The sequence below is a fragment of the Scyliorhinus canicula genome, chromosome 13 (assembly GCF_902713615.1).
Source record: "Scyliorhinus canicula chromosome 13, sScyCan1.1, whole genome shotgun sequence".
Lineage (NCBI taxonomy): Eukaryota > Metazoa > Chordata > Chondrichthyes > Carcharhiniformes > Scyliorhinidae > Scyliorhinus > Scyliorhinus canicula.
In genome coordinates, this window is record NC_052158.1 from 21,802,495 (window position 1) to 21,824,075 (window position 21,581).

The 21,581-nt window shown below is 54.7% G+C and overlaps 1 protein-coding gene across 5 annotated transcripts in view; it reads left to right on the forward strand.

The window, feature by feature from the left end:
- The first annotated feature begins 13,957 nt into the window (after positions 1-13,957).
- Positions 13,958-21,581, forward strand: part of LOC119976715 (SLAM family member 9-like) — a 46,877-nt gene continuing 39,253 nt past the window's right edge. For all 5 annotated transcript variants that reach the window (XR_005462981.1, XM_038817441.1, XM_038817438.1 and 2 more), the window contains exon 1: positions 13,958-14,140. Coding sequence is in view for 4 of the 5 variants with exons in the window: in XM_038817441.1 (XP_038673369.1) it covers positions 13,990-14,140 (151 nt within the window). In the remaining variant the exon portion in view is untranslated. The remainder of the gene's footprint in view (positions 14,141-21,581) is intronic.

The following is a 21,581-nucleotide window of genomic DNA, read 5'->3' on the forward strand; positions in this document are numbered from 1 at the left end:
GCAGGGTAGCATGGTGGTTAGCATAAATGCTTCACAGCTCCAGGGTCCCAGGTTCGATTCCCGGCTGGGTCACTGTCTGTGTGGAGTCTGCACGTCCTCCCCCTGTGTGCGTGGGTTTCCTCCGGGTGCTCCGGTTTCCTCCCACTGTCCAAAGATGTGCGGGTTAGTTGGATTGGCCATGCTAAATTGCCCGTAGTGTCCTAATAAATGTAAGGTTAAGGGGGGGGGGGGTTGTTGGGTTACGGGTATAGGGTGGATATGTGGGTTTGAGTAGGGTGATCATGGCTCGGCACAACATTGAGGGCCGAAGGGCCTGTTCTGTGCTGTACTGTTCTATGTTCTATGTTCTATGTTCTAGAACCAGAGTAATGGGATAGCCTGGCTTTCACCAGTTCAGTCTGACCTGCCACTGCAGCACAGTGACATCTTGTTAGCTTACGATGTGATGGGAGATTAGATACATCACACAAATTGGCTCCACAAGAGCTGTCTTGAAGTTATCACTTCGGTGGCAAAAATATTGGACTCCGAGTGGCTGCTCTGACTAATCGACATGGCTGCTCACGTGCACAGCAAGTGGGAATGTGCTGAACAGGGAAACAGACAGATCGTGCATAAAACAATATTTCCTTTTAGATATACATATGTGTGGTGATACATCAATCTTAAAGTGATAGCACAGAAACCCACAATCCAAGGGCGCGATTCTCCGCACCCGTGAAAAATCGCGAAGTCGGCGGTAAAAACGGGCGCGTTTGACGACGGTCGGGAAGGGTCCATTTCCCGACGTATTCACGTCCGGGAAATGGGCTAGGAACGCAGCGGTGTCAATTACGTGCGCAATGACGACGGAACGCGGCGACGACACGACCACGCCCACGTGACACCGCCCGACGCCGTAAAAAGGCGCGGGCGAGCACAGAATCTGTCGGCCATGATGTCGGAGCCCAGGAGAGCTGCCCCTCGGTTTGTGGAGTCCGATGTGGAGACGCTGCTCGATGCCGTCGAGCAGAGGAGGGGCATCATCTGCCCGCATAGAGGGCATCGCCAACTTGCCAGCGCGGTGCGCCAGGCCTGGCGTGAGGTAGCTGCTGCCGTTAGTGCTGTGGGGCAGACCCCTCGCTCAGCGGAGCAATGCAGGAAAAAGCTGCACGACCTCACCAGGGCTGCCAGGGTAAGTGCCAAGAGGGTGCCCCATGGTCACAACCATTCCTCCCCCCTTAACTTAATCACCCACCTCCCCCCCTGGCACGGGGGGTGGAGGGGGATTGGGGCAGAGTTATTTGAGGGTGGTTCACAAAGTTGTCACAGACCCAGCGCTCTGGCCTCCGTGGAGAGATGCAATGGTCTTATGACAACTTGACCCCCAAACTGTGCCAGTATCTGAACGGACTGCTGATACCTGCTGTATTTTAATGATCTACCTATGTCCCCTCCTCCAACAGGCCAAGACCGCTCACAACACCCGTGAGCGGCACCAGACTGGAGGGGGTTCGCCCAACCTGCACCCCATCACCACGTTTGAGCAGAGGGCACTGGACCTTGTTGGGGGGTCTGGCACCCGGGACATCGCGCTATGCGAGGTTGGCGGAGCTGCAACAAGTGAGACAACCCTCCATGACAAACACCCCCCCTCCCACATCCTCTGTCCCTTCACACATCCTGCCAACTTGGACACCTCCCCCATCCTCTGTCCCCTCACACACCCTGCCCACTTGGACACCTCCCCCATCCTCTGTCCCTTCACACACCCTGTCCACTTGGACACCTCCCCCATCCTCTGTCCCTTCACACACCCTGCCCACCTGGACACCTCCCCCATCCTCTGTCCCTTCACACACCCTGCCCACCTGGACACCTCCCCCATCCTCTGTCCCTTCACACACCCTGCCCACTTGGACACCTCCCCCATTCTCTGTCCCTTCACACACCCTGCCCACTGGGACCATCCAGCGGCCAGACGAGCGAATCTAAATAAGCCGTTTCATTCTCTTCCCTAGGATGTGATGCCGAACGACCAGGGCCGTCTGGCTCCAGACGGACACAGGCATCTGCCCCCACCTCACCCGGGGCCGCATGACAGAGGGTGCCTGATCAGCGGGGAGTCCCATCCTCCCCAACAGAATCTGTGGAGCAGGACGCCCAGAGGGCGGCGACACCACAAGCGAGAGAAATGGCCCGCGAACGCCCTGCGGCCTCTCAGCGGCCCGATACCATAGAGGAGGCGTTAAACCCAGACGACATCGAGCTTGCGGCACTGCTATCTCCCACACCATCCACCATCCCAGAAACACACCCCGGTTGGCCTATTTAGTGATGAGTCTCCTGGGTCACAGTCTGGTTCGCACATCACAGCTGAGCAGGTACAGCAGGTGGAGGTTGGAGCAGACGAGGGCCCGGACTGGCGGAGGCCAGGCCAGGCCCAGCATGCAGCTGGCTCCCAGATGTTTTCTGAGTTCCTGAAGTTTCTCAACCCACCCGCACAGCCGGTGCCTCAAGAAACCCAGGGAAAAAATGACGGGATGAGGGCTGTCTTCCTGGCTCTGCAGACGCTGGAGGAGTCGATCCGCGTCCACGAGCAGGGAGTGGTGCCGCTCATGGCAGAGACCCAGGCCGACACTGCACGGGTGGCATCCGCGGTGGAGGCAATGGGTCAGGTTATGCAAGGCGTTGGGGTTAATGTGCACGCGTCATCCTCGGCCCTGGACAGGGTTGCCCTCTCACAGGCAGCAATGTGCCAGAGCCAAAACGACATGGCCGGCGCCCTGCGGACCTTGGCCCAGTCTCATCAGGTCATGGCCCAGTCACAGCAGTCAGTCGCCGAGAGCATCAACCGCCTGACACATGTGCTGGATGGCGTCGTGCACACACAGGTTGAGGTCGTACAGTCCCTGGCGGGAATGTCTAACTCCCTGGACTCCGTGTCTGCAAACGTTCGGATCCTGGTCGATACCGTCGCAGGCCTCCAGGACTGGCAGCACCAGGTGTCGGTGGCGCGACGGGGCACCTCCCCGCTCGCACCTCTGTCCCACAGTGAGGCCCGGGGGCCACCGGGCTCCCGGAGGGAGGAGGAGGTTTCGGGGCCCATCCCATTAAGTCCATCACGGGACGTCCCGGAATTCTCGGCCTCCCCCGTCCTATCCCTGGTGCATCGGATGGGCAGCAGGCAGAGCAGGGTGGCACAACGTCACCCGAGACGCCCGCAGAGCAGCCTGGCCCAACAAGGCCGGGTTGCCCCAGGAAATGCTTGGCCAAGGAGAAACGAGTCGAAGGGGGCGATTCACAGCAGTCCTCCTCCACTCCTGCTGTATCATCTGGGGAGTCACTTAGACATAATGGTAGGGCCCGTAAGGCAACAAAGAGAGACACTGAGTAAGTTGGCACGGGTGAAGGGCACAGTTTAGTTGTAGGGGCTAGGGCACCTGTAAATGTTTGTTCACATTAAACGCACTGTTCCACCTTACTTGTAATACCGTGTGATTGTTCCACAGCCACAGGAATCGTGATGGTGACCGAGTGTCGCTGGGGTTGACGAACGATGACACTTTGGTGCCGGGTGTGCAGTCCCTGCCCCTCCCCCACCCCCTCCCACAGCTAGCCCACGCGGGCACGTGATGGAGTGTCCGTGACGAACTCAGCGGCCACCAAGGTGGATGGTTCAGCTAATGCCATGGGTCAGACTCTCTCTAACGATTCTGAGCTCACAGCTCATCACAGAGTGGGCTGTCATCATTCCACATGGCACTGATCACACCCGCTGACACAGCCATCAATGTTGTGCCATACCGTCTGGACCCAGTGGTAAGGGTGATGTCGAAGTGGAGCAATGTACACTGATAGGGGGTGGGGGGGTGGGGGGTGGGGGGGGGGTTGTGGTGGTGGCAGTTGTGTGTTGACCCTCTGCACGACTAGCGATGCAGGTGGTGGTTTGGTGTTCAGCGGGATGTAACATGCGACGCATGAACCGTTCTGCCACCAAGGCGCCGCGTGCTCGCCGTCCTCGCCGGGTCCGTCATGCCGCCTCCTGGACATCACCAGCACCTGGGTCGTGTCTGCGTGCTGCGCCCGCCACTCCACCAGCCTCTTCCTCCTCCTGCTCCTCCTCCCTCTCATCCTCCTCCTCTGTGCTGGCACCACTGCCACTAGCTTCTCCCTCCGCCTCCTGAAGCAGGTCATCTCCCCTCTGCATCGCGATGTTGTGCAGCGCACAGCAGACCACAGCAATGCGAGCGACCCTGTCGGGCTGGTACTGCAGGGCCCCTCCGGAGCGGTCCAGGCACCTGAATCTCATCTTCAGGAGGCCAAGGCAGCGTTCCACCACACCCCTGGTTGCTGCATGGGCCTCGTTGTATTGGGTTTCCGCATTGGTCTGAGGCCTCCGTATAGGCGTCATCAGCCAAGACCTCAGCGGATAACCCCTGTCACCTAGCAACCAGCCCCTCAGCCGGGGGGGGACGTCCCTCAAACATCGCAGGGATGAACGACTGCGCCAGTATGTCGGAGTCATGCACACTCCCTGGGAACCTTGCACAGACGTTCATGATCCTCATGTGGGGGTCGCATACCACCTGGATATTCATGGAGTATGTCCCCCTCCTGTTTGTGAACACGTCCCTGTCCCCTGCAGGCGGGCGCATGGTGACTTGAACACAATCGATTGCCCCCTGCACCATCGGTATCCCGGCCACTCTGGAAAATCCACGAGCTTGTGAGTCTTGAGTTGCTCGGTCCTCGGGAAAGGTGATGTAGCGGTCCGTGATGGCATAGAGGGCGTCTGTCACATCCCGGATGCACCTGTGCACCGATGACTGGGAGATCCCAGAGACGTCCCCGCTCGGAGACTGGAAGGAGCCGGTCGCATAGAAGTTAAGAGCGACCGTCACCTTGATGGCAACCGGGATCGCATGTCCTCCCCCCGTTCCACGTGGGGCGTGGTGCGCCATGAGGTGACAGATATGTATAACCGTCCGCCTACTCAGCCGGAGTCTCCTCCTGCAGGTGATGTCCGTCATTGTTAGGAAAGAGACCCGGACACGGTACACCCTCGGCCTTGGTCGTCGCCTCTGGCGCCGTGGCTGCACCCTCACTCTCTCCTCTTCCTCCTCCTCCTCCTCCTCCCCATGCTGCTCGACGACTGGCAACTCCTCGACCCTTCCCTCTGCTGCTGCAGCTGGCCCTGCATCCACTGTGGGTTGTGGGTGTGGATGCTGCTGCATCGCCAAATGCAGTGCAGCGGCCCCAACCACTGCGCTGACCATAGCCGTTCTGTTCACAGACATTGTGCTAACCTACAGAAGGGTGGTGGGGGGGGCAGAGAAACGGGACATGTTAGACGGAGGTTAGTCGACACCTCGGCAGCCGCCTGCCACGGGTTACCTGTGTGTCCCGGTGGTCTGGACGCGCTGCTGACACGCGGGCAGCCTAACCCCTGGTCACTTTCTGCATCCAACGGGCAGTTAACTACGTCCTCTTCACTGGTGCGTCAGTGGCCTGTGTCCGTGAGCCACAGGGCAACCAGCGGCCATGTACTCATGACCAGCATGCCATGGCATGGTGGCAGACATTTTGTAACCGGGGTTGGACGGGTCACTCGCTCACTCTCTCCCTACCCCCCCACTCCTACTCTCCCCCCTCCGTCCCCCCACTCCCCCCTCAGTCTCCCCCACTCTCTCCCTACCCCACCACTGCTACTCTCCCCCCTCCGTCTCCCCCACTCCCCCCTCAGTCTCCCCACTCCCTCTTCGTCTCCCCCACTTCCCCCCTCAGTCTCCCCCACTCCCCCTCCACCTCCGCCACTCCCCCCTCAGTCTCCCCCACTCCCCCACTCCCCCCTCCGTCTCCCCCACTCCCCCCTCAGTCTCCGCCACTCCCCCCTCCGTCTCCCCCACTCCCCCCCTCAGTCTCCCCCACTCCCCCCCTCCGTCTCCCCCACTCCCCCCCTCAGTCTTCCCCACTCCCCTCCTCAGTCTCCCCCACTCCCCCCCCGCTCTGGACCCCCCCCTCCCGTTCTCAGGGATGCCTTCCCCGTTGTGGCCAGACTCCAGTGGTGCGCTGAGCGGTGCGCTGAGCGGTGCGCTGAGCAGTGCGCTCACCTCCTGGAAGCTGTCGTCAGCCAGCACGACTGGTTGATGAACTTGAAAAGCAGGTGTGTTTGACGCCGTGTAAACAGTGCGTGATGATGTCGGGACTTCGGCCCATCCGGGCCAGAGAATAGCGGGGGACCAAAAACTAGCGATTATGGTCGTGTCGGGGGCGCGTTAGAGGCGTTTGGTGGGAATGGCGACTTGGAGTTTGTGCGGGGTTCGGAGAATAGCGGGAGGGCGTCGGACCAGCGTCGCTGTGAAAATTTGCGCCGCCCGCTATTCTCCGATCCGTCGTGAGTGCGGAGAATTGCGCCCCAAGGCTTTTATCTTTTATTCTCTCTTATTCCTCAACAGATGCATGAGTAATAGTTGTTATCTATTTCCCAAACACTTTAAAAAATATTCATTTCTGGGATGTGGGCGTCGTTGTCCAGAGCTGTACTTGTTTCCCTTTCTCCCTTGTTGTCCTTGTGAAGGTGGTGGTGAGCTGTCTTCTTGAACCACAGCAGTCTCTGGTGTAGGTAATACCCACAGTGCTGTTAGGAAGGGAGTTCCAGAGACAGTGAAGTAACAGTAATATTAACAGTAATATTTCCAAGTCAGGGTGCTGAGAGGCTTGGAGGGGAAATTCTAGGTGGTGGTGGTGTTCCCAAGTATCTGCTGCTCTTGTCCTCTCACTTTCAAATAAATATACATCAATGAACAGAACAAAACAAGATTAACTTATCATGAACAAGGTCAGATCAAGTGCAACAGAGGACAAGTAGTAGAATGGATAAAATGCTGGCTGCAGAACAAAAATAGAATTGGGGGTTAAAGTCTTTATTTAGATGGCATGAGATGAGAAAATGTGTTCCAGAGGTATCGGTACTCGGACCACTACCTTCACCATTTACATACAGAATTTGGACTTGTGATTCATCAGTACAATTTCAAAGTTAGCAAATCATACAAAATAGGTAGTATAGTTAATGGCAAAAACAAATACAAAGGGCGCGATTCTCCGCTCCAGGGAAAAATCGGGAGGGCCTCGGAGCCCGCTCCCAGCATCAATTCACCCCCACCCGTGGGGCTAGGAGCGGGCCTCCGTGCTTCTCGGCAGCGACCTCGTTGCTCCGAAAATGACGGCGTCCGGCACACTTGAGAAGTCGTCCGCACATGCGCGGGTTGCCGGTTCCAACCCGCGCATGCGCGGAAGACATCATCGCGCAGATGGCACGAACCCGCGCATGCGCGGTGCCGTCTTTCCCCTCAGCTGCCCGAAAAGAGGTGGCGGCTTGATCTTACCGGGCGGCAGAGGGAAAAGAGTGCGTCCGTTTTGGACGCTGGGCTGCCAATCGGTGGACACCGATCGCGGGCCTGTCCCCTCCCGAGCAAAGTCGTGGTGCTCCCGTCCCAATCGGGCCCCTAGATGCCCCACATGGGCACTTGGCGGCCATTTCACGAATGCAGCGACCAGGTGTGGTTGCTGCCGTGGTGAAACGGGCGTGAAGGGCCGGCCGCTTGGCCCATCGGGCTCGGAGAATCGCCGTGAAAAACGGCGAGCGGCGATTTTGTACGGGCGGGTGGGTGGAGGGGGGATAAACACGGGGGCGGCAGGGGTGTGGAAAAATGTCGGGGGGCCCTCCCGCGATTCTCCCAGGCCGCGTGCGAAGCGGAGAATCGCGCCCAAAGGAATTACATCGCTGATCCACTGCCTCTCCTGCCACATTGGAGGTGCAGACTCCACGCAGGCAGTGACCCAAGCCAGAAATCAAAACTGGGACCCTGGAGCTGTAAAGCAACAGTGCTAATCACTATGTTACCGTGCTGCCCTAATGTAATCCCCCCACCCTCCTCTCCTTCCCCCCTCACCCCTTCTCCGCCCTCCACCCCCTCCCCTTCCCCCTGCCTTCTCCCCCACCCCTTCCTCCCTCCCTCCCACCCACCTTCCCCCTCCCCCCCTTTCCGTCCCCCTCACACTCCCTTCCGACCCTTCCCCCTCCCCCACCCTTCCCCCACTCCCTTCCCCCCTCCCATCCCCCCCTCCCATCCCCCCTCCCTTATCCCTCCCTTCCCACTTCCCCCTCCTCCCTTCCCCCCTCCCTTCCCACTTCCCCCTCCATCCTTCCCCCTCCTCCCTTCCCCCCCTCCCCCCTATTCCACCCCCCCCTCTTCCACCCCCCTCCCCATTCCCCTCCCCTCCCCACCCTATTCCCCTCCCCCCTATTCCACCTCCCCCACCCTATTCCCCTCCCCCATTCCCTCCCTTCCCCCCACCCTATTCCCCTCCCCTCCCCCACCCTATTCCCCCCCCCCTCCCCCACCCTATTCCCCTCCCCTCCCCCACCCCTCCCCCACCCTATTCCCCCCCCCTCCCCCACCCTATTCCCCCCCCCTCCCCCACCCTATTCCCCCCCCCTCCCCCACCCTATTTCCCCCCCCCCTCCCCCACCCTATTTCCCCCCCCCTCCCCCACCCTATTCCCCCCCCCCTCCCCCACCCTATTCCCCCCCCCTCCCCCACCCTATTCCCCCCCCCTCCCCCACCCTATTCCCCCCCCCCCCCCTCCCCCACCCTATTCCCCTCCCCCCCCTCCCCCACCCTATTCCCCTCCCCCCCCTCCCCCACCCTATTCCCCTCCCCCCCCTCCCCCACCCTATTCCCCTCCCCTCCCTATTCCCCTCCATCCTATTTCCCTCCCCTTACCCCACCCTATTCCCATCCCCTTACCCCACCCTATTCCCCTCCCCTCCCCGCCCTATTCCCCTCCCCTTAGTCCCCTCTCCTCCCCACACCCTAGTCCCCCCCCCTCCCCTCCCCCCTAGTCCCCCCTACCCCCCTATTCCCCTCCCCCACTGAGGCACTCTCAATTATGACAGGAAAGTTAGGTCAGTAATCAAAGGCTTTAATAAGCAGTGAACAATGGCAGCCTCCATGAGAAGTGTGCTCGCAAAATGGAGTCTCATCTTAAGTACTGTTTCCCAGGGGGCGTAGCCAGAGGCGGAGTCCCCCAGGGTTCCAAGCCTCTTAAAGGGGCAATGTATTCCGATCATCACAAGCCTCTTAAAGGGGCAAGGTATTCCGATCATCACATTCACCCCCTGTTTAAAAAAAAAGTCCGTCGGGGGTGAAGTGTTTTTAAATTATAAGTTCAGTCTTTGTGGTGGTCTGATAGTCCGTGCTGACTTTCGCCGCTCCGGTGGTGGCGCCGTGGATGTGGTCGGTTCCGATGGTGGTCTATCCGGGAGCACGGTTGACTGAAGCTTTGTCCGCCTTGGAGAGGGGGGTATCAGGAGTGATTAAGGTGGTCGGTGTCAGCTGGGGGGCAGGGGGCGCTATGGAGGGGGCGCTGTCGAAGTCGGCGTTCAGTGTAGGGCCGGGAGCGTCGGTAGAAGGGGGGGGGGGGGTCGGTGGGAGGATCGGTGGAGTCGGTGCGAGATTAAGCGGGTGCCAGGTCTCGCAGGGAGACAGTATCCTGCCTGCCATCGGGGTGCTCGACGTAGGCATAACGAGGGTTTGCGTGCAGCAGGTGGACCCTCTCGACTATTGCATCCGTTTTATGGCTCCTCACATGCCTCCGGAGTAGTACTGGACCCGGAGTCGTCAGCCAACGTGGAAGCGAGACCCCAGAGGTGGACTTCCTGGGGAAGACAAACAAACGATTGTGAGGGGTCTCATTCGTGGCCGTACAGAGGAGCGACCTAATGGAGTGCAGGGCATCGGGTAGGACCTCCTGCCAGCGGGCGATAGGGAGACTCCTTGACCGTAGGGCTAGGAGGACAGCCTTCCAAACTGTCGCGTTCTCCCTCTCCACTTGCCCGTTTCCCCGCGGGTTATAGCTCGTCGTCCTGCTCGAGGCGATGCCCTTGCTGAGCAGGTACCGACGCAGCTCATCGCTCATGAACGATGTACCCCGGTCGCTGTGGATATAAGCGGGGAAACCAAACAGAGCGAAGATGCTGCGCAGTGCCTTGATCACGGAGGCTGAGGTAGTATCGGGGCAGGGGACAGCAAAAGGGAAGCGGGAGAATTCATCGATGACGGTGAGGAAATAGATGTTGCAGTTGTTGGACGGGAGAGGCCCTTTGAAGTCCACGCTTAGTCGCTCAAAGGGCCCAGAGGCTTTTATCAGGCGGACATTGTCTGGTCGATAGAAACCGGTTTGCATTCTGCACAGATCTGGCATGCCTTAGTCATGGTCTTGACCTCCCCTGTGGAGTAGGGCAGGTTGCGGGACTTGATGAAGTGGGCAAGCCGGGTGACCCCCGGGTGGCAGAGGTCATCGTGGATGGCTCTCAGGCGCACGTGCCGCGAGAAGGGCATCTGGGGACTCGTTGAGCTTCCCCGGGCGATATTTAATATCGTACGTATAGGTGGAGAGCTCTATTCTCCACCTCAGAATCTTGCCCCGTTGTGCGTTATCGAACATAAAGGCGACCGACCGTTGGTCGGTGACGAGGGTGAACCTCCTACCAGCTAGGTAGTGCCTCCAGTGCCGCACAGCCTCCACTATGGCTTGTGCCTCCTTCTCGACTGCAGAGTGCCGAATTTCCGAGGCGTTGAGGGTTCGGGAGAAGAACGCTACTGGTCTGCCCGCCTGGTTGAGGGTAGCAGCCAGGGCGACGTCTGATGCATCGCTTTCTATTTGAAAGGGGATGGCTTCGTCCACCGCGTGCATGGCGGCCTTGATGATGCCGGCCTTGATACGGTTGAAAGCCGACTGGGCCTCATCCGTCAGAGGAAAAACCGTGGTCTTAATGAGTGGCCGGGCTTTGTCCCCATATCTGGGGACCCACTGGGCGTAATAGGAGAAAAGCCCCAAGCACCGTTTGAGTGCCTTGAGGCTATGGGGGAGGGGGAGTTCCTTAAAGGGACGCATGCAGTCGGGGTCCGGGCCTAGGACCCCGTTCTCCACGACGTAGCCGAGGATGGCGAGCCGGGTTGTGTGGAACACGCATTTCTCTTTGTTGTAGGTGAGGTTGAGGGCCCGGGCAGTCTGGAGGAACTTCCTCAGGTTTGCGTCGTGGTCCTGCTGGTCATGGCCGCAGATGGTGACGTTGTCCAAGTATGGGAAGGTCGCCCGTAAGCCGCACTGGTCCACCATTTGATCCATCGCCCTCTGGAAAACGGAGACTCCGTTTGTAACACCAAAGGGTACCCTGAGGAAGTGAAACAGCCGACCGGCTGCTTCAAAAGCCGTGTAGGGGCGGTCCTCTGAGCGAATAGGGAGTTGGTGGTAGGCCGATTTGAGGTCAACCGTGGAGAATACCCGATACTGGGCAATTTGGGTCACCATTTCAGCTATGCGGGGAAGTGGGTACGCATCGAGTTGTGTGAAGCGGTTTATTGTCTGGCTATAATCCACAACCATGCGTTGCTTTTCCCCGGAGAGGACTACTAATACCTGGGCCCTCCAAGGGCTGTTGCTGACCTCTATGACCCCCTCTTTTAGTAGCCGCTGAACCTCCGATTTGATGAAAGTCAAGTCTTGGGTACTGAACCGGCGACTCTTGGTGGCGATGGGCTTACAGTCGGGAGTGAGGTTCGCGAAGAGGCGGGGTGGCGCAACTTTGAGTGTCGCCAGGCTGCAGACTGTGAGTGGGGGCAGGGGTCCGCCGAACTTCAGTGTCAGGCTCCGGTGGCTGCACTGAAAGTCGAGGCCAAGAAGCAGGGGGGCGCAGAGTTGAGGAAAAATGTACAGTTTAAAACGGGAGTATTTCGCGCCTTGAATTGTGAGGTCAGCGACACAATACCCCGTGATTTGAACCAAATGGGACCCTGAGGCGAGGGCGATAGTTTGGGAGGCGGGATGGGTGCGCAGGGAGCAGCGCCTTACCGTGTCTGGGTGGATAAAGCTCTCCGTGCTCCCGGAGTCGAACAGGCAGGGAGTGTCTTGGCCGTTGATTCGCACCCGCATCATCGAGTTTCGCAGGTGTTTCGGCCGTGATTGATCAAGCGTGATCGCTCCTAGGTGCGGGCCGTCAGAGTCGGACTCACAAAATGGCCGCCCGGAGTCACAAGATGGCCGCCGCCGCCGGTCGCACGTGTCGGGTTTCGAAGATGGCCGCCGCCAAGACGGCCGCTCCCATGACTCGCACGAGGTCGATGACGCGTCAGAAGTGGCCGTGTCTGGCCGCAGTGCAGCCGCGTTGCGGGGTCTGTGGGGCCGGGAGCTTGATTTCTGGGCCCGGTGAGACTTTTGTTTGTGGCCTTTGGGCCCAGCCAGGCAGACTTTCGCGAAGTGCCCTTTCTTCCCGCAGTCGTTGCAGGTCGCGGATCGGGCCGGACAACGCTGACGTGGGTGCTGGACTTGCCCACAGAAATAGCATGGGGAGCCCCCGGAGTGAGTGGATCGACGCGTGGCACAGGCCTGTAGCGTGGCCGAGTCTGGAGGGGATCGAGAGGGATTCGTAAGGTCCGCGGAGTACGTACGGAGGTTACGGTGGGCCGTTTCGAGAGAAAAGCCGAGCGTTACCGTGCCTTGGAGATCCTTCGCCCCGTCTTCTAGGAGCCGCTGCCGGATGTACGATGACCTGATGCCAGACACAAGGGCGTCGCGAATGTGTAAGTCCCTGTGTTCTTCAGCCGTCACTGCTTTGTGGTCGCAGTTCCTCGCGAGCGCAGTGAGTCTTTCCACGAACTCGTCCAGCATTTCTCCGGAGCGCTGGCTGCAGGTCGAGAGCAAATGCCTGGCATGTACCTCATTGGTAGTCTTTATGAAGCGTTTCTTCAATATTTCGATCGCCGCCTCATAGGTCGTAGCGGTTTCAATCATGGCAGAGATTCGGTGGCTCACCCGGCCATGTAGGAAGCGCAGCTTGCGAGCGCTGTCGACATCAGACGGTGAGGAGTCCAAATAATCCTCAAAACACCGGAGCCAATGTTTAAAGATTTCCGAGGCTTCAGGCGTCCTGCCTTCCAGGTTGAGTCTCTCTGGTTTCAGACCGCTGTCCATCTTGATGTGCACGGCTTATTAAATTGAGGCACTCTCAATTACGACAGGAAAGTTAGGTCAGTAATCAAAGGCTTTAATAAGCAGTGAACAATGGCAGCCTCCATGAGAAGTGTGCTCGCAAAATGGAGTCTCATCTTAAGTACTGTTTCCCAGGGGGCGTAGCCAGAGGCGGAGTCCCCCAGGGTTCCAAGCCTCTTAAAGGGGCAATGTATTCCGATCATCACAAGCCTCTTAAAGGGGCAAGGTATTCCGATCATCACATTCACCCCCTGTTTAAAAAAAAACATAGTCCGTTGGGGGTGAAGTGTTTTTAAATTATAAATTCAGTCTTTGTGGTGGTCTGATAGTCCGTGCTGACTTTCGCCGCTCCGGTGGTGGCGCAATGTATTCCGATCATCACAAGCCTCTTAAAGGGGCAAGGTATTCCGATCATCACAAGCCTCTTAAAGGGGCAAGGTATTCCGATCATCACACCCACCCTATTTCCCTCCCCCCACCCTAATCCCCTCCCCCCCACCCCAGTCCCCTCCCCCCCCACCCCAGTCCCCTCCCCCCCACCCCAGTCCCCTCCCCCCCACCCTAGTCCCCTCCGCCCCCCCACCCTAGTCCCCTGCGCCCCCCCACCCTAGTCCCCTCCGCCCCCCCACCCTAGTCCCCTCCGCCTCCCCACCCTAGTCCCCTCCCCCCCACCCCAGTCCCCTCCCCCCCACCCCAGTCCCCTCCCCCCCACCCCAGTCCCCCCACACCCACCCTAGTCCCCCCCACACCCACCCTAGTCCTCCCCCCACACCCACCCTAGTCCCCCCCACACCTACCCTAGTCCCCCCCCACCCTAGTCCCCTCCCCCACACCCACCCCCCTCCCCCACCCTAGTCCCCACCCCCACACCCACCCCCCTCCCCCACCCTAGTCCCCATCCTATTCCCCTCCCCTCCCCCCTCCTGGATGTTCGGGTGTGGCGTGTGACATATGCTCCTCCCCTTCTGCTCCGTTTCTAAATGCGACAACGGGGTTTGGATCGGAACTGTGATCAGGCCAACAAAGAACATGTTGAAACATGAAATTTCAGCCAAGACCTTTATCTTTCGGGTGTTTCTTGGGCTTCTAACGGAGCGAGGCGGTGAGTTAATGATTGCGTTAACGGATAATGTAAGGACACAAGCAGACAGCAGAGAGAGAGAGAGGGCTCTTCGTTTTGTGAACGGATCACTTCCAGACCGTCAGGGATGTTAAAATTTGCAAAAAAAAAACTATTTTTATTTCCGCTTGTTAGCAGTTAGGGATTATTTTCATCATGGTTACCATCAGATACTATTCTGTGCCGCCCAATGGTCTATTTTTCGCCCTTTCTGGTGGGTGTTACCCGAGGTGCTTGTGGGGGCTGGGCAGTTATAGTGACCATGAAGGACTTGGGGATCTCCAATGCATCTATCTCCCTGTGAGCTTTGTGGAGTATTCATTTTTCTATTTTTTAATATAACTTTACAGTACCCAATTCTCTTTTTCCAATTGATGGGCAATTTAGCATGGCCGATTGACCTACACTGCTCATCTTTTTGGCTTGTGGGGGTGAGACAGACACGGGGAGACACATGAAATGAAAATTAAATGAAAATCGCTTATTGTCACGAGTCGGCTTCAATGAAGTTACTGTGAAAAGCCCCTAGTCGCCACATTCCGGTGCCTGGCCGGGGAGGCTGGTACGGGAATGGAACCGTGCTGCTGGCCTGCTTGGTCTGCTTTAAAAGCCAGCGATTTAGCCTTGTGAGCTAAACCAGGGCCGGGATCGAACCCGGGTCCCCTGTGAGGCAGCAGTGCTAATCACTGTGCCACCATGCTGCCTTGAGTGTTAACTGCCCTACTGAGCGGGCAGGAGATACACAGAACATCTTCGGCCCTCGATGTTGTGCCGAGCAATGATCACCCTACTCAAACCCACATATCCACCCTATACCCGTAACCCAACACCCCCCCCCCCCCAACCTTACTTTTTAGGACACTACGGGCAATTTAGCATGGCCAATCCACCTAACCCGCACATCTTTGGACTGTGGGAGGAAACCGGAGCACCCGGAGGAAACCCACGCACACACGGGAGGACGTGCAGACTCCACACAGTGACCCAGCCGGGAACCGAACCTGGGACCCTGGATCTGTGAAGCATTTATGCTAACCACCATGCTACCGTGCTGCCCCCACGATGCAGAAAGAGGGCTGCACCAACCCTCTGAACGAGCAGCCTCCTAGGCCCACTCTCCAACCCTATCCCAGTAACCTCCCATATCCTGCACATCTTTGGACTGAACCCAAGTCCCAGTTGCTGTGAGGCTGCAGTGCCCACCATTGAGCCACCTAATGGGAAACCAGCAGCAGGAGTTGTAAACCCACTGCTTCAACCCGGGCCGATATTCTGTCGGTCCCCTTGGACTTGTGCACTGTAAGATACAACTGTAGCCTTTTCCCTTGTGTAAATAAAAACAAAAGAGCACAGTAACTGGCCCTTTGGCCCTCCAAGCCTGTACCGATCATGATACCACCCTTGGCCAAAATCCTCAGTCTTCCTAAAAGTGTACGCTGTTGAAATACTGGCTTTGAGGGCGTAAGGATAGCCCTGGCAGAACATCTAGGCTGGGATTCTCCGTTGCAAGTCCCCACCACTACTGCTGCTAGCAAGGACGGAGAATTTGGCGGACCGTGGGACCAGAGAATTTGACCGTCGGTGAACATGTTAAGAATCCTGCTCCTGAAGTTAACGATTTTAACTCGCATTTCTGGATGGTTCCCAGAGGTGGTTAACAATTCTGGGCAATTGCCTTGCAGCCCCTAACCTGTAAATTTTCGAGAGGGAATCATTCCCAACAACATTTTCTGTAATTTCTTACCTTGGAAACTTAGGGTATTTTGACCTTGTGTCTGTGTAGAACCGGTTAGAAATGGATAGTGAAAAACATCAGATATTTGTGTGATGTGGGTATTGCTGGTAGTGCCAGCATTTATTGCTGCTCCCTATGCCCTTGAAAACATTGCTGCTAAGTCACCTTCTTGAACCACTGCAGGAAAATGCAATTGAATAGTTTGTGAGGCCGTTTAGGAGGGTAGTAGTCGCATACAAGCAAGGTGGGGGTAAGGTTAGAAAATTTCCTTCTCCAAAGTCCATTAATGAACAATGTACTTTGCATTATTCATACTGCTGATTGCAGGATGTATTTAAATAATTAACTTCTCCAGCTGCTGCAGTGAGAAATTAACTTGTATCTCTGATCATTAGGCTACATATAGAAGATTCAGAGAAGTGGATAAAACAAATAAGGAATGCAGCGTATGAAAAGAGATTGACGGCGAACACAAAGTATTAGCAGTTTTCTATAAGCATATAAACTGCTAAGAATAGTGGGACCAGAAATGGGAATTATACACAAGAGAGTGTGGCTGAGTTGCTAAAGGACTATTTTGCATCTGTGTTTAACAAGGAAGAAAATTCTGCCCAAGCCATAGATAAACATTGATAAAGGGGAAGTAATAGGGGGAAGTCCAGTTTATTGCCTAGGCATGGCTCTCTTTCCACCCCCTGTGCTGTACTCAACTGTGGGCCTCCGGCAGGTTCAGTTCGCCAGGGGCACGTGTTGGGGACCTGTTGGGATTCACATGCCCTCGCCCACCAACGTGAATAGATAATCCAATGTGGGGGGACAATCTGGCATAAATGGATTTTTCGCTGTATCCCTCACTGTGTTTCTATGATAAGCCGCTGGATTACAAGTCAGTAATATGAGGGGCACCAATATCCTGGGAGGGAGGTTTTCTAGTACTCTTCGGGAGGGTTTAAACTAATTTGGCAGGGGAATGGGAACCGGATCTGTAGTCCAGCAACTAAGGTAGACGATAGTCAGGACGCCAAAGCACGTAGTGATGCAGTGGGGAAGGTAACAATGACAAAGGAGAGTACTTGCAGGCAAGGAGATGGGTTGAAGTGTGTATACTTTAATGCAAGAAGCATCAGGAATAAGGTGGGTGAACTTAAGGCATGGATCTGTACTTGGGACTACGATGTGGTGGCCATCACGGAAACTTGGATAGAAGAGGGGCAGAAATGGTTGTTGGAGGTCCCTGGTTATAGATGTTTCAACAAGATTAGGGAGGATGGTAAAAGAGGTGGGGGGGGGGGGGTGGCATTGTTAATTAGAGATAGTATAACAGCTGCAGAAAGGCAGTTCGAGGGGGATCTGCCTACTGAGGTAATATGGGTTGAAGTTAGAAATAGGAAAGGAGCAGTCACCTTGTTGGGAGTTTTCTATAGGCCCCCCAATAGCAGCAGAGATGTGGAGGAACAGATTGGGAAACAGATTTTGGAAAGGTGCAGAAGTCACAGGGTAGTAGTCATGGGCGACTTCAACTTCCCAAACATTGAGTGGAAACTCTTTAGATCAAATAGTTTGGATGGGTTAGTGTTTGTGCAGTGTGTCCAGGAAGCTTTTCTAACACAGTATGTAGATTGTCCGACCAGAGGGGAGGCCATATTGGATTTAGTACTTGGTAATGAACCAGGGCAGGTGATAGATTTGTTAGTGGGGGAGCATTTTGGAGGTAGTGACCACAATTCTGTGACTTTCACTTTAGTAATGGAGAGGGATAGGTGCGAGCAACAGGGCAAGGTTTATAATTGGGGGAAGGGTAAATACAATGCTGTCAGACAAGAATTGAAGTGCAGAAGTTGGGAACATAGGCTGTCAGGGAAGGACACAAGTGAAATGTGGAACTTGTTCAAGGAACAGGTACTGCGTGTCTTTGATATGTATGTCCCTGTCAGGCAGGGAAGAGATGGTCGAGTGAGGGAACCATGGTTGACAAGAGAGGTTGAATGTCTTGTTAAGAGGAAGAAGGAGACTTATGTAAGGCTGAAGAAACAAGGTTCAGACAGGGCGCTGGAGGGATACAAGATAGCCAGGAGGGAACTGAAGAAAGGGATTAGGAGAGCTAAGAGAGGGCATGAAAAATCTTTGGCGGGTAGGATCAAGGAAAACCCCAAGGCCTTTTACACATATGTGAGAAATATGAGAATGACTAGAGCGAGGGTAGGTCCGATTAAGGACAGTAGCGGGAGATTGTGTATTGAGTCTGAAGAGATAGGAGAGGTCTTGAACAAGTATTTTTCTTCAGTATTTACAAACGAGAGGGGCCATATTGTTGGAGAGGACAGCGTGAAGCAGACTGATAAGCTTGAGGAGATACTTGTCAGGAAGGAAGATGTGTTGCGCGTTTTGAAAACTTGAGGATAGACAAGTCCCCCGGGCCTGACGGGATATATCCAAGGATTCTATGGGAAGCAAGAAATGAAATTGCAGAGCCGTTGACAATGATCTTTTCGTCCTCGCTGTCAACAGGGGTGGTACCAGAGGATTGGAGAGTGGCGAATGTCGTGCCCCTGTTCAAAAAAGGGAATAGGGATAACCCTGGGAATTACAGACCAGTTAGTCTTACTTCGGTGGTAGGCAAAGTAATGGAAAGGGTACTGAGGGATAGGATTTCTGAGCATCTGGAAAGGCATTGCTTGATTAGGGATAGTCAGCACGGATTTGTGAGGGGTAGGTCTTGCCTTACAAGTCTTATTGAATTCTTTGAGGAGGTGACCAAGCATGTGGATGAAGGTAAAGCAGTGGATGTAGTGTACATGGATTTTAGTAAGGCATTTGATAAGGTTCCCCATGGTAGGCTTATGCAGAAAGTAAGGAGGCATGGGATAGTGGGAAATTTGGCCAGTTGGATAACAAACTGGCTAACCGATAGAAAACAGAGAGTGGTGGTGGATGGCAAATATTCAGCCTGGAGCCCAGTTATCAGTGGCGTACCGCAGGGATCAGTTCTGGGTCCTCTGCTGTTTGTGATTTTCATTAACGACTTGGATGAGGGAGTTGAAGGGTGGGTCAGTAAATTTGCAGATGATACGAAGATTGGTGGAGTTGTGGATAGTGAGGAGGGCTGTTGTCGGCTTCAAAGAGACATAGATAGAATGCAGAGCTGGGCTGAGAAGTGGCAGATGGAGTTTAACCCTGACAAGTGTGAGGTTGTCCATTTTGGAAGGACAAATATGAATGCGGAATACAGGGTTAACGGTAGGGTTCTTGGCAATGTGGAGGAGCAGAGAGATCTTGGGGTCTATGTTCACAGTTCTTTGAAAGTTGCCACTCAAGTGGATAGAGCTGTGAAGAAGGCCTATGGTGTGCTAGCGTTCATTAGCAGAGGGATTGAATTTAAGAGCCGTGAGGTGATGATGCAGCTGTACAAAACCTTGGTCAGGCCACATTTGGAGTACTGTGTGCAGTTCTGGTCACCTCATTTTAGGAAGGATGTGGAAGCTTTGGAAAAGGTGCAAAGGAGATTTACCAGGATGTTGCCTGGAATGGAGAGTAGGTCATACGAGGAAAGGTTGAGGGTGCTAGGCCTTTTCTCATTAGAACGGAGAAGGATGAGGGGCGACTTGATAGAGGTTTATAAGATGATCAGGGGAATAGATAGAGTAGACAGTCAGAGACTTTTTCCCCGGGTGGAACACACCATTACAAGGGGACATGAATTTAAGATAAATGGTGGAAGATATAGAGGGGATGTCAGAGGTAGGTTCTTTACCCAGAGAGTAGTGGGGGCATGGAATGCACTGCCTGTGGTAGTAGTTGAGTCGGAAAAGTTAGGGACCTTCAAGCGGCTATTGGATAGGTACTTGGATTAGGGTAGAATAATGGAGTGTAGGTTAACTTCTTAAGGGCAGCACGGTAGCATTGTGGATAGCACAATTGCTTCACAGCTCCAGGGTCCCAAGTTCGATTTCGACTTGGGTCACTGTCTGTGTGGAGTCTGCACATCCTCCCCGTGACTGCGTGGGTTTCCTCCGGGTACTCCGGTTTCCTCCCACAGTCCAAAGATGTGCAGGTTGGGTGGATTGGCCATGAAAAATTGTCCAAAATTCTATGATTAACCTAGGACAAAAGTTCGGCGCAACATCGTGGGCCGAAGGGCCTGTTCTGTGCTGTATTTCTCTATCTATCTATGTCCATTCTGCCACCGTACTGACACAACTGAAATGGCGTTGCTAATACATCATCGTGCGCAATTAAAATTAGTGTCCAAAATTTTTTAACTCATCATCGCCTTTCCATCAAAGCAGGGCCTTATTCTTTCTGCCAGTGTTTCTCCCTGTGATCTGTGACTTTTTCACAGCACAGTACGTGCACACACCAGCTGCTTGACTGATTATAGCCCAGAAACTACAAACGTATTATTGCTTTGTTTGTATTCATATAATTATCCAGGATTGGAAACAGGATGTTTGGAGAGTGTCTTGAGAGTGAGGCGGGTTTAGACAAGCAGGTCTGAATACGGTTTGGCTTTGAACAAAGATTTATGTGGAACTTTGATCTGCGTGTTTGCGGAGTTGGGACACACTGCATCAGGACTGTATCCCGTGGGGCATTTCTCCTACTCTATGCTGTTGAATATCACAGGTTTAGGGCAACCACTGCTCTTCCCCGCCAACCCCACCCTCCCCGGTGAGAATGGCAATGTTTAAATTAGTTCCAATAATTTTCTGTTATGCCATGCCATGCTGCGAGATTTTTGACTCTCCCATTGCTATTGTAATGGTGTAGTTATAGTAGAGCTTGAATGTTGCACTGTGAAAGTGGAAATGGGGTTTAAATAAGGAATGTAGTTATGCAATCATTCATACCAAAGGAGTGCAGTGCCCTGTGTAGTTAAGTATGACCCTCAATGCCTTCACTGACGGAGCTGGCTGACGATTTATCCTCGGCCATGCAAACTGTGTCCTGAGTGTGGCTTCATCTTGTGAATTTTCACAGATTAGATTGTATTTCACAGAACAGATGGGTTCCCGGTGGAACTTTATAAAAAAATTCAAGGATAGGTTGACACCGCTGATGGTTGAAATGTTTGAGGATGTGATGGTTAGGCAAGTATTGCTGAATGCGATGGGTCAGGCATCTATCTCACTATTACTTTAAAAGGAGAAGAATTGAGTAGAGTGTGGGTTGTACAGGCCCATTCTTCTCCTGAGTATGGATGCAAAGATAGAGGCAAGATCTAATCTGCCTGAATTAGATCTTGTCAAAATGTGATGTTATTTTCAAAATTATGATAGGTCCTGACTCTCCACATCACTCACTGTTAAGCCAGTAGGATTATTCTGTTTTAAATTTTTTATGTAGTCCCAGTACATATTCCTTACACTTAGAGACGATCATGGACAGCTCTCAAATTAGTTTTAAAATCAATATTTCACTGGCTAGGCTGCAATTTATTGCCCATCCCTAACTTCTCTTGAAAGGTGCTGACGAGCTGCTTCCTTGAATTTCTGCAGTCCATGTCGTATTGTCACACCCAGATTGCTGATCGGGTAGTTTAGGGTTTTGGCCCAGTGACCGTGAAGGACACCCGGTGTAACATAGTTTTAAAGTGGAGATACGAATAGAGCAAATTGCTCTTGCCCCTCATACTATAGGTTAGGTTTGCTCAGTTGGCTAGATGGTTTAACTGGGGTGCAGAGTGATGCC